Below are 13,427 nucleotides of genomic sequence, written 5' to 3' on the forward strand. Positions count from 1 at the left end.
AAATTCTCTTTAGACCCTGGGAGACTGTGCTGGCCATCACCCGTGTTACTCAGTCTGAATACTGTGTGTACCCCCGGGCATAACACTGACCAAAGGCCACTACTCCTATAACACCGGGGCCTGGGAAATATCAAGGCACAGTACTAGTTCACTATAAAGAATCTCCCCTTAAGTTGCATGCTGGAAGAATTAATGTTTTAAAATCATTTGCTGCACATGTACTGGTTCATTCTATTTCATCCATGTTTACTAAGGCATGAGAGAAGTCCAAACATAATAGACTCATTTCTCTGAATCACTAATGAAGCCACAGCCCCGCACACACAGATCAAGCTGCCCACTTGCCCAGTGCTACTGGAGAACTCAGTATGTACAATCAGCCACAGAGCAAAGTGGATCAGTTCTCAGGGGGAAATCCTGAATGTGTACCTGCCATAATAAGTAATAAATTCTGCTTTGCATCACTCTATTTATAGACTCTGGCTATACTCGCAAAAATTTTTAGCCTTTTTCGGTAGCTGAACACTTGCATAAATCATTCTGATCTTGTCAATTTTATTGTTAAATTGTGCTCAACCTTTCTCTTAAGGTGTTCTAGGCCTGCAGACATTTTCTGCTCAAACAGAAACAGATGAAGCTGGGGGGAGACCTCTGGACATTAATATTCTCTAGCTTCTAGCTGACCTATATCTCACTCATTAGCGGTGGGCAGCCAACGATTTCCTTAGAAATGTCATATTTTGTGCAGCCTCAAGGCTAACGTGCACAGCATATGAGTCAGAAAACGTGTTGCACGTTTCGGTAGGAAAGTGTACTAGTCATAAGGTAACAGTTTGCACAGAGAAAACCTGCCCGCTGGTCTCTGCCTGCGCATTCAATCCACAGGTGGTGACAATACCTGCCACTGGATAAGCACTGTCCTATGCACAGATATGATAGTAAACAAGACATAAAGTGCCCGTTCTCAGAGAGCTTACATTTTAGTAAGGGCATGAGAAACACGTGCCAGTTAATTTCAGATAGCGATAAGGACCATGGCAAACACAAATCAATAAACGAATGGGGGTGTGGGCAGAATCTCACACATATTTGCAGTGCTACCAAGAGTCTCAACTCTACGATCTTAGAAACTTCTCTCTAAAGAAGTAATACAGTGTTACTAATTTCTTAAATATTCAGTAATTTTAACATATGTAAACATCACTGTTTTTGGGCTTTTAATGCTGACTCTGAGGGGTCTGGTGGGGCAGACCCTGAGCCTTAGGTCCCTGATGTCCTCACCGTGGCCCATTGGGTGCATTTGAGGATGCAGGGACAGCCTGACTGAGTAGCAAAGTTCCTTCCCACATGGGTCATTCCTTCACTAATAGCAGTTTGACTTGACAACTTGTGGCAGCATCTGCAGCTCCATGTGTTTTTTGTTGTTGTTTGTTTGTTTTTTAGAGAATACTTTATTAGTTTCTGTAATCAAACCCATGTAGATTAAGAGCTTCTCTCCATGGTTTTTTTAAAAAAATTTATTTTGAAATAATTATAAAAATCTATGAGTTGCAGGAACACTGTAAAGCACTCTTTCATACACACACAGACACCTAGTTTTTTCTAAATCATCTGAGAGCACACTGCAAATGCAATGGCCCTTCACCTCTTATTTTTTTCTAGCTTTACTGAGGTGTACTTGAATATTTAGAGTGCACAATGTGATGATTTGATATACATGTGCATTGTGCAGCACTATTATTTGTATGACATTTCATGCTTGCTTCATTCAACTGAATTTGGTTTCCTATTTGTGTCACTCGCCCATTGTTTGGAGGAGCTCAATGGTGAAACTAAACAGAAGAAGCAGAACCAGGCCAGAAAACTAGAGTAACTATCCTTCATACACCTGAAGAGTGCTATAACTATAAATACTAGGGCAAATGTCACACTATATATACCTGCTATAATAATGAATATTTCTTTCTGGCCCCCTTCCTCTCTGTAAGCACGCCCTCGGGTGAGGATTAAAACAAAAAAGGAAAATGCAATAGAGGTGAGTGTTTGACACCATCCTGCCTTTGTGAATTGCCCAGAATTCTTTGGAAGACCAGCATAAGAAAGAAAGCTGTCTTACCTGGAAAGGTGAGGCAAATCAAATAAATAATACACAAAGTCCAGTTTTTGAGGTCTAGTGTAGTATCCTGTTTTCCCTTCACTGGCACTAGACAGACATGATTAAATGCCTCATCTCTAAGTGGTTAAGGCCACAAATACTTGCAAAGTCTGTCAAGAGTCTGTACAAATTTCCTCTAATAATTTGGACAAAACACTCAAGTGGTCAAACTTCAGTACACCAGTAATATGTCAAATATAAAAGAATAAAATCAATACATTATTTTTAATAAACATAGATGTGTAGTAGAATCTGTTAGTTAAAAATATCTCTGTACTTGAAATTCATCTTCCCTTTGGAAAAAAAAAAGGGCAGAAATGAGATTGAAAATACTCATCCTTAATTATTTTTTTTTTTACCAGAATGTTGTCTTTTATCTAAATTTAAACTTTAGTGTCATAGGGACACTTGACATTTTTAAAAAATATCATCATTATTAAAAATTTTACAAAAACTTAGGAAAGAGTAAAAATCTTTTTTTCTCACACACTTTATGCCATAAGAGACATGATTAAAATGATGAGTTTCCAAATAACATGAATAATGCATTTCTCCTTTATCCAAAGCAAATGTACTTTGCTCCTAAGGGATGTTTAATCCATTCTCTTTTTTGAGAAGAGCAAAGGAGGGTGATGAAGGGATTTATACTTAGAATTATCATTCAATGTAGGCACATATTTGACTTGTGATTATAAAATAATTGTTGTAGTAATTTTGAGTTTAGACAAGGGTAGTGAATTTTGATATGAATGAAAAGCAAATTATATTTGTTAATATTCAAGGTTACCTTTTTGAGACAGAATTATAAAATGGTACTGTTTATTATGTTATGGAAAATGTGGAGCCCATGTTAAGAAATCTTATGTATTCATATGTGAATAAATATTTACTCCAGGAGTAGCAGGTCTACATTTGTAGGTCTACGTAAGTTTCAAAGAACAGCCTAAGCTTTCATAAAACTTGGACAGAGAAGCTTAAAATCCTTCCACTACCCTCCACTTCCCCACCCCCTTCCATCAGAAAAAGTGGTCAGTGGTCAAATTCAGTCACCATCCTGGGATCACTGGGAGTGGAGCTGTGGGGACATGTGAGGAAAAGCCTTAGATCCTTTGAGGTTTCAGCTCCTTGTGTTAGCTTACTCCCCAGTCACAGGGCAGGGTAACGGCCCTGGGGCTGCCTCTGTACTGAGGTGCCTTTACACTGGGAAGATGCAGGGGCTGGTAGGTGAGCTGAGCTCTCCTTTCTGCCTCTTTCACTTCTTTGGTGCACTTTTCTCTAGACACACCTTTCCTTGCTCCCAGGGTAGTCATACTATCTTTGAGGGAAGTAAGATGGGAGGGGAGCACAGGAGAGAGAATCCAAGGCTGTAAACGTGCATTTTGCTCTTACAGCCCCATGTGGCCCAACTTAGTTCATCAGAACACTCTGGGATTTTTCCGCTGAAGCTCCAGCAAGTAATAAAGACGGTCTTTTCCCTGGCCTTTTCCTCTTTCCATTTCTCTCTTGTGGACTTAGTAGGGGTAAAGGTAGACATGGTAGGTGACGGGTTAAGATCTCTGTGTTTTAAGTGACTTTTTGGCCAAAGGTCAGGGAAGACTTCTTTTTGTCAGAAGAAAGAATAGGTACTTTAAAAAGGTTTTTATTGATTTTTTTTTTCTTTAGAGAAAGTGAAACATCAATCAGCTGCCTCCTGGGGATTGAGCCTACAACCTGGGCATGTGCCCTGATATGGAATTGAACCGGCAACTTCTCAGCCACACTAACTGAGCCACACCGGGCAGGGCAAGAATAGGTAATTTTAAAATGACAGTAAGGGTTCGGGATTCCAAGTGTCAGAAGTCAGTTAGGAAGCATCCAAGAAGTTCCTTGATTTTCTCAAGAGAATAGTAATAGTAATAGTACCAGAGGGAAAGGGGAGTGGAGGTGGGTAGAAAAGGGTAAAGTGTCAATAAATGGCGATGAAAGGAGACTTGACTTTGGGTGATGAACACACAATATGATATACAGATGATGTATCATAGAATTATATACCTGAAACCGATATAATAATTGCGTTAACCAATGTCACCCCAATAAATTCAATAAAAAAGAAAAAAAATACATAGAGAAGATCTAGTAAAAATGTGACAAACTGGGCCCACATTCTCGTAGTCTCGATACATTTCCCACTTTCTTTTTTTAAAAAGAAAAGCCAGAAATCTCTAGTTTTTAATATAATATCTCCCAAATTTTAAATATTGGCTATTCATTCAAAAATTTTAAAAACATTATGTAGGCCAAACAAAAAGAGTAATAATCAGCTACTAACTACTTTGTTTCCTTCGCCCTGTGGCTGGTGGGGTCTTTTTTCTTGGACTGTTCTAAACAACTAAGGAGATTTTGAAGACCTTTGGCCCTTCTGACCACTACCTTATGAGAGGTGGGCAAAAAAGTACCTGTTCAAACCCCAGGAAAACCACCCATGAAGCCTACAAAACAGGCTCATGATTGCAGTGACTTTGAAACTGTTACAAGGAGGAACAAAAGGAAAACTTGCACAGTGAAGAATCACTTACGTGTCATGAACCAAGGACTATGATGAACGACTTCTGTATAGCTAACATGTAATTTTTAAACCTACTCGGTGACTTTAAGGAAAAGCCTGGCCCTCAGACATGTGTGATAATTTAGTGTACACCATTAGCGAACCCATGAGAGGAAAACATGATGACAGTCAGTGCTTTTGTTTTGTGTCATATACTGTGGTAAGGACAGTGGTAATTCTCTTCACTCTTCCCAACAGAGGAGTACGGAGTGGCAGCTAATGTAGAGAAGACAAGAAGGAATGGATGGGTAGCTAGCATTCTTGAACTTCAAACCTTGTATTTCCTTGACACTGACAAGGAGAAAGCAGAGAACACAGCCCATAGCTAACTGCAATAGTTTTTCTAAATGTGACCAGCACTAAGATTGATGTTTTCTAGGATGGAATTGAAGAAGTCTTAGGACTGCGGGATGCCATCTAATTACTGAATTCAAATTACTTTAGCATCTTTAAAGCACACAGACAAGGATGCATAACATATTCACAACATGCCCTTTTATAAGCCATGTACTTTCATAATGAACCTAAGCCTTCAGAATAAGAATAAACATGACTACATGTAGTTCTTATACAAATAAATAATAATCACAAATAGGGCTGCTTGGAACGAAACTCATCACACTCTTTTTTTTTTTTTTAAATCATCTTACTCTTTATTCGAATGAAAGATTCCCCTTTTCACTGACAGGCCAACCCATTCAATTTACTGTTGAGAATACTGCATTGTTTCTCCTGAATTGCTAAATCTACTATATTCTAAAATCCTGTAGCTAAGGTTTAGCTGTACTCAATTTCCTTGTATTAAATATATAAAGACTTATTTTTCATAAATGTCTAATGCATTAGTGGTTTTAAACCCCCCCCCCCTTAAGTACGGTTGCCTCCATAGAGGTTTTCCATAATTACCTAGTTCAGATGAAGTTTAAATAATATTTTGAATATCCTTCTGCCTTTAACTTTAGAAGGTATGTTATTGTCAAAGTCAAAGTTTTAAAATATTGAAGTTCAGGGGTAAAGACATTTGAAGATAGCTCTCAAAATGTTTTTGTTGAAAAAACAGGTGTCACTTAAATATTACAAGAATCCTCATCACAGCTCCCTAAGGAAATGAAATTCCAGAATTTCCCAAGAGTTATCCGATGGAAGTAAGTCCAGGTTCAAAGAGCGAAGAAGAAAGGAATGATTTTTATTCAGCACATACACAATCTGCTACTGCAATTTTGAGCCTCTTTGTTCTGCTGGTTATATCTCAGTAAAGAAATAGATGCTTCTGTGAAAGTCATCCCCTGAAAACAGAGGTGAGAGCAGGAAAATGAGTGAGAGCCCATATAAATTCAGGCCATTTCACAAAGAATTTGCACACAAAGTGAATTGTCACAAGTTTGCAAGCTTTTCCAAAGTCTAGCTTTCATGAATATTGTGTGAACAAGTTGTATAGAATGCAGTCTATACCCTATGGAACAGCATCATGTGTATTACCACGGTGGGATTATTTGGGATCACCAAATAACAGGGTTCAAACGTCAAACAGCTGAAAAATCCAACAATCTGGTCTAACCTGGGATGCTCTGTCTCCTCACAGCCAATGCTCCATCAGGCGGCTTTGTCTGGCTGGCGGATTTAGTGTAGGGACTCTCATCTGCAAAGGTACAATGAAGGGTTTGGTTAATTTCCATTCAGTTTCGAATGCAGTGAAGATTTTTAGTGGATTGCAGTCCTTCTGCCAGAGAGAGGTGATATGGCATGGTACAGCAGAAAGAGTCGGTAGACCTTGGTCCTAACCTAGGCTCAGCTGTGGGGCAAGTTATTTAAAATGCTCTGGACATGGGTTTTCTCTCCTCTAAAAGAGGGATATACTTTCTCACCCACATTTTAGGATTGTCAGGATTGAACTAGAGTGCACATGAAGGCATCAAATAGTAAGAAATATGCAAATAGAGTATGCAAATTATTTGCCTGTCAGCTTCATTCATTGATAAATAAGTATCAGTGACTATCAGTAACAGGAAGACAAAGAGGGAATAAAACGGCTCGATGGGCACTAAGAATAATCAGGTAGAAGAACAAAGGAAATGAGAGAAATGTTATATTTCAGATAAGCAGATGGCAGATCATTAGCACTGCAGGGAAATAAAGACACACAGAATTAGGGGGCTCCTGAGCGTGTGAAGTGGCAGCTAGCGCCAAAAGGAGGGAACAAGGGCATTCAGAGTTAGACCAGAGAAGGGAGGCTGAGAACAAGAAAGGAATGATGGTTTGGCAAAAGAAGAGGTATACAGCAATGAGCTGATGGGCCTTCTTTTAGAGAGATGAAAATAATCTGAAGAACCATAAAAAAGCAACTGAAAAGACAGAAGCTCAGTATACCTGTGAGAGGCAAGAAGCTGGAGAGATGACAAGATCTTAAGAGGTGACAGATTCATCGGATTCTGAGTAAAATGATTTTGTTAAATCTAGAACAGAAGTAAATCTGGCTTGGAATATAGGAGTAATGATCTAGGATGGCAAATATTAGGGTTAAAACAGAAAGGGAGATTTCTTCTTAGTTTGCATGCAGACATTTGTATAAAGTAGAAGAGATGTCTGAGTAAAGATCAGCAAGTACATGGCCTGAGTAAACATAATGTAAGATAATTAACTAGTAAATCTAGGCAAGCTAGATGACCCAAATGTTACTTCTAGACACACCATATGGTTGGTTTGTTGTAGTTATAATAGGAAATTGTTAACGGATTAAAAAGAACGGTATTGTGCTTGGCAAACTACTAAATGTAACAAGGATTTAATTCAACAACAAGGCTTTGTCATCTGAAATGTTAATTCTCCCAACTAAGTGGTTTGTGTTTTAAAATTGAGGAACTCGATTTCTCTCTGGAACGTACTTCTGGTTGAAATGATTCATGATTTCTTCATAAAACTAACAAGGTCTTTATAAGGAATGACAAAAAGGAACGATGAACACTGCTGTAAGCTGCAATTAACTTAAAAAATGAAGTCACACTTCTTCATGTTTATATTCCACTTGTCACACAATTCTTTATATTCTCCCAACCATAAACTACCAACTTTCAGACACCAATACAATCAACAGCATCCCTTTTGCTTATGAAGCAGTATCCCAGGTCTGTGACTGTTCACTTTGCAAATGCAATGTTTAAAAAAAATTTTTTTTTTATTGTTGATAGTATTACAGATATCTCCCATTCCTTCCATCCCCTTTCCTCCCCTTCTCCCAGATCTTCTCTACCCTATTGCCTGTGTCCATGGGCTATGCCCGTGGTCGGCAAACTGCAGCTCGCAAGCCACATGCGGCTCTTTGGCCCCTTGAGTGTGGCTCTTCCACAAAATACCACGGCCTGGGCGAGTCTATTTTGAAGAAGTGGTGTTAGAAGAAGTTTAAGTTTAAAAAATTTGGCTCTCAAAAGAAATTTCAATCGTTGTACTGTTGATATTTGGCTCTGTTGACTAATGAGTTTGCCGACCACTGGGCTATGCATATCTATAGTAATAAAAGTGTAATATGCTAATTAGACCGTATGTCCTTCCGGACAAAGCTGGGGCTGCAACTGAAGCCCAGTCCCGGGTCCTCGGTGCCAGAGGGAAGCCAGTGCCAGCAGCCTGGGGAAGGAAGGCCTACTCTTGCACGAATTTCATGCATCGGGCCTCTAGTAAGTATATAAGTTCTTTGGTTTATCTCTTCTAGTCCTCCTAACCCTACATCAAGGTATGTCAGTCTGTTCCATGCCTCCTTGCTTCGAATCTTATTTTGTTGGTCAATTCATTTTTGTCATTAGATCCCACAAATAAATGAGATCATGTGATATTTGTCTTTCTCAGATTGACTTATTTCACTTAGCATAATATTTTTGAGTATAATCCCCAACCACAAAAGGTAAGCATCACAGCACAAAAGTCTCCATTTCCCCCACCATTCCCCCCTGAATATTTGAGTGCTTTTCTCACAGTGTTGATTTAATAACCAGGCAATGTGCTTTACATATATATAGCACCTACTAAAACAAATTTAATATATGTTAAAATCTGAATTCTTAATAAAGCCAATTAAAAATACATTTTCTTTTAATATCCAAAAACTTTGAAACAGTGTATTTATGGGTACAGAACAATGAACCAGGGGATAGTGATCATAACAACCAGTTTTACCATAGGCACAGCATCTCAGAAGCCTAAAGGTTTTCTTCAGTTTTCAACTTGTCAAAAGTCCAGCCAATGAAAATCTTGGTTGAATCCAGTGTTGGATATCTTAAAGGGAAGTAAGAAATTTGCACAGGAGACACTGGATTTTTTTGCACTTGATACTCTATATTTTAAGGAGCCATTTCTTTAGAAGTTTACCCAGTTTGCATTCCAGAAGTAGTCAACTCTGTTAAAATTGGTTTCTAATTTATAGTGAATTTGAAAGTAGAGCTGAGATAGTTTAGTTATGCACATCCTTAAAAGGTTGAAACTGAATTATAGATGGCTACCTGGCCAGCCTCTACGTTTGCATTCCCCAGCTCCCACCCTCATTCTCAGTATTCAGTGTCCTTCTGAGAAAGGCGGAAGTAGACAATTATCTAGAAGCCAAAAGTTGTATTGGTCAAAGGATCTGACTGAATTAAGTTCCATATTATCTAAACATAACTTGCCAAAGTCAATCCGGGTGAAAGCAATAATAATTCCTAATGGAAGTGAGGAGAATCTTGGCAACATTTATCATGAGAGCAAAAGGAGAGCATAGCAACAGAGCACCATTTAGCATTTATTTTTAAAGAAAAATTTCTAAGAACATATCTTTATTTTAAATCACCAAGAGGCACTATGGACTTTTCATAAAAAAAGCAACCCATTACAGAATGAACACATCAACTCCCATGATGTAATTTACTCAACGTCAACTCTTGATTCAAACTTTGAAAACAGTAATGGATGGAAGACACTGAATGGTTCAGTGGCAGATGGCCCTATAATAGGATACTAAAGCACAAGAATGTCTGGGGTATAGTTTTAATCCACCAAGTCATGGAGAGCTATGGAATCTACTGTCAGGGTTTTTCATGCAGACCCTAATGGAGACGTATTGATATAATCACTAGAATTTCATGATATGAGGGATGATCCAGACCACTCTTTCACTTTATAGTTGAACTTGAGGCCCAGAGTGATACATTTATAAAAGGACATATCTAGAGTGTGTCTAGACTACATTTCTTTTATTTTTGTTCCCATGCTATTTCCTCTTGGGTGGATAATGAGATTTGTTAGGTGATCAGGTGCTCATTTCTGTATCACACAGGTAAGTGAATAGACACAATCCTCCAGCAGAGACCTTGCATGATGTAAGTTAATCCTTATGGAGAAGCCTATGTGTGAATATATATATATATGTGTGTATATAAACTTCATTTCCCTCTCCTCCAAATATTTGTTTGTCTAAAGTGAAGTACATATAAATTGTTCTACAAAACCAATTTATACTTTTCATTTCATTTTTTTTTTTTTTGCAGACAAAATTTTTAAATAAATGCTAATACAATTCATTGTTCCTTAGTAAGGGCCTCAAAGGTTCACTGAATTATAAAATCTGTGTTAATACTTCTCCTTTATCAGGGAGACACTAACTAGACTTTCAGGTTACATGCAAATTACATAAGTGAGTTAAAATATTAGCCAAATAACAAAGAAAGGAATCAATTAGTAGATAAGATCTCTAAGATGGTACCCAACCCATAGTATGCATCCATTAAATGTATGCTGATAGATGAATAAATTGTATTCAACTTTTCAATCTAAAGCATTTATTATAAACTAGAGGCCCAGTGCACAAAATTTGTGCACGGATAGGGTCCCTAGGCCTGGCCGGCAATCAGGGCTGATCAGTGGGGCTATCTGGGGGCCCCCTGCTGGCACCCACCTTGGCTGGACTGGGGCCTGCAGGCTGGAGGCAGCTCCTGCATTGAGTGTCTGCCCCCTGGTGGTCAGTGCACGTCATAGCAACCAATCGTCCCACGGTTGTTCAATTTGCATATTAGGCTTTTATTATATAGGATAAGCAACGTGAAGGAAGTCAAATATTTGCTAAGAGCTTTCCTCCTTCTTCCTTCCTCCCTCTGATTTCCCCCCTAGTTTTATAGCCTATTCCATTTAAAATCACAGCATCACCCAATAGCTACTGAATACTGACCTATGGCATATTAACAATCTGTGTGACTCTTTATAAAATGGATATTAAAATATTTCCTTTAATTTTCATTTAGACTACAGAAGGATTTATTGAACAATCTTTAAAATAATGCCTTTAAGCAAAATAACTCTGATTTCCATACCAGACTCCCAGCCTTGACTTTGATGGTGGATCATATTATTGACATTCACTATAAGAGCAAAGCAGACATGCAGCTGGCGAGCTAGTGCTCAATGAAGTGAATGTTGCAAGTAATCATTGCGTGCATCTCAGGGATACAGAACTGTCAGCCTTTTCTAATGACATCTTAGCAGATAGATAATCACTGTCACACATGATGGCCACCCACTGTCCAAAGGGCTGCTTGTTGGTCATAACAAAGAAGAGCATGGGGTCCCCTTTACAATCTCATCCCATGAGGCCAGAGAAAATCCCCTCCATCAAGTGAAAAGTCAACACCATGACAGAGGCACAGAGAGGGCTTAGCTAAGCTTATACTGAAAACAGAGTGAAACAATGGGGGTGGGGAGGCATCTGTCCCTGCCATTCCATCCATTTTGGCCAATCTCCTCACGTGCCAAACACAGGAGGGGCAAACACAGATCATCTGTTTTGATTCCATTTTCCAAGTGAGGCTGGTGTTATTATAAACTTGGGAAGCAAACAGCAGGCACCTAGGGAGCAATGCTTCATTCTGCATCACAACAAAGCCCCTATTGGAGCTGAACCACATCCTGTGGAAGGGACTCAGGTCCCCTCATGTTATAACCTCGAAAGCTGCCTGGCATCAAACTGCTCCCACGCGTAGTGAGGCTGGTTCTTATCTCCCACCTCTTGCCTCTTCCATCCCCAGGGTCTGGGCTTTGCAGATGAACAGGATATGACTGTGGTTTCAAGAATCTCTAGCTGTGTTCAGGGCTTTGTTGAAGGAAAAAATTTAATTTCCTTTGGCTGAGACTAATCAGCCTAGGCTCAACAATTCCTAGCAACTAATTATGCAGAATTGAGTCACCTGCTAAGCCAGCAGATCCCGTAACTTCTTGATTAGGAAAAAAATAAAAGGCACTTGGTGAAATTAAACATTATGGCCATTTCCTAGCAGCAGGGAGACAGGCAGCTCAGGCCACAACGTTCATGCGCATCATTACAAACTCAGAAGAAAACTGTTTTTCATGAATGAACCAAATGAAATCCATTGTGAAGGAAATAATTTGTCCCTTGAAGTCAATTACATTCCACAAATGTTAGTGCCTACTATGTGCAAACGAAGTATCAGTTGGATAAAAGGTAATAACACTCCAAGTAGAATGGTGATGGAGGAGTCCTTATTACGCCATAGGTTTGAGGCAAGAACATGTGCTTCATTAGCTGAGGGGGAACAGAGCAGGGGCTTGGGATGCTGGTGCAGGGTGTGCGTGTGTGTGGGGGGGGCGGGGGGAGGGTAGGAGGCGAAAGGATGCTTCATGGCAACGAATTGATCCAGAACTTCACTATCAGAAAAAATGAAGAAACAGGACATCTTAATTTTCAGCCAACATGGAAATTGTTGTGTGGTGTGGGACCATGACCTTTCCAGTCCTGGGGAGCCGGGAACATTTCATCTCAGCCCAGCAGGAAATTCTTGCACGTTGGCTGTTTCTTGCAGACACTAGCTCTCAGTTCAGTGTGCTGCCTTGGGGGTTTGATGGCATACTACCATGTAAGCAAGGCTTCCTGAAGGGGGGCTGTCAAAGGGTGTTGATAATGGGATTTATGCAAGTATGTCTTTCTCTTCTTGTTAAAATAATGCACAACTACAAGCTCAGTGCCATGCATAATTTTTATTGATTTCTGAGAGGGAGAGATAGAAACATCAATGATGAAAGGGAATCATTGATTGGCTGCCTCCTGCACACCCCACACTGGGGATCCAGCCCACAACCCGGGCATATGCCCTGACTGGGAATTGAACTGTGACCTCCTGGTTCATACATAGGTTGACTCTCACCCACCGGGCCCCGCATAATTTAAAGAAATGCAAACTCAAAGATTGGCCAAAGAGCCCTCTTCTATCCTAAGTAGTTCTTGATCCCAGGTTAAAACAAGGCTGTTTCTCTAGTGTCATACAAACAGTGCACCCTCAATCCTTCCTAGAGTCAGAGGGTTCTGGATCCTACATAGTCTCAGCTCTATGACACTGGCATATTGAAGCTCTGACGGATAGCTGCTTACAACTGATTTCACTGGAATTAATTTCATATCCTTCCCCAGTGGGATAAAGCAGTCCATACAACTTGGTTTAAACCAGAGGGAGTGAGAATGATCTGAGTTTGGTGGCAGTAAGCAGAGGCAACTCCACTATAGTCTCTTTCCTCCAAGGTCTACTTTCCTTCCTCTCTTTTGTTATTGTTTTGCATTTGCATGGCATTAATGTCTATCCTTGACTTTTCAGGATTTCTTACAGTTTTAGGGTCTAGACATAGATGTGCTTTATATTCTTAAAGGGGACCAGGTCTTTTGCTTTT

The 13,427-nt window shown here is 39.5% G+C and overlaps 1 protein-coding gene across 8 annotated transcripts in view; it reads right to left on the reverse strand.

The window, feature by feature from the left end:
- GRIP1 (glutamate receptor interacting protein 1) overlaps nt 1-13,427 on the reverse strand; it is a 669,876-nt gene that overhangs the window by 167,800 nt on the left and 488,649 nt on the right. For 6 of the 8 annotated variants that reach the window (XM_079775185.1, XM_079775183.1, XM_079775182.1 and 3 more), the window contains exon 2: nt 6,298-6,378. The exons of the other annotated variants lie outside the window; for them this stretch is intronic. In XM_079775185.1, coding sequence (XP_079631311.1) covers nt 6,298-6,378 — 81 coding nt within the window. The remainder of the gene's footprint in view (nt 1-6,297; nt 6,379-13,427) is intronic. 8 annotated transcript variants of the gene reach the window in all.

The sequence above is a fragment of the Cnephaeus nilssonii genome (genome assembly GCF_951640355.1).
Source record: "Cnephaeus nilssonii genome assembly, chromosome: 6".
Classification (NCBI taxonomy): domain Eukaryota; kingdom Metazoa; phylum Chordata; class Mammalia; order Chiroptera; family Vespertilionidae; genus Cnephaeus; species Cnephaeus nilssonii.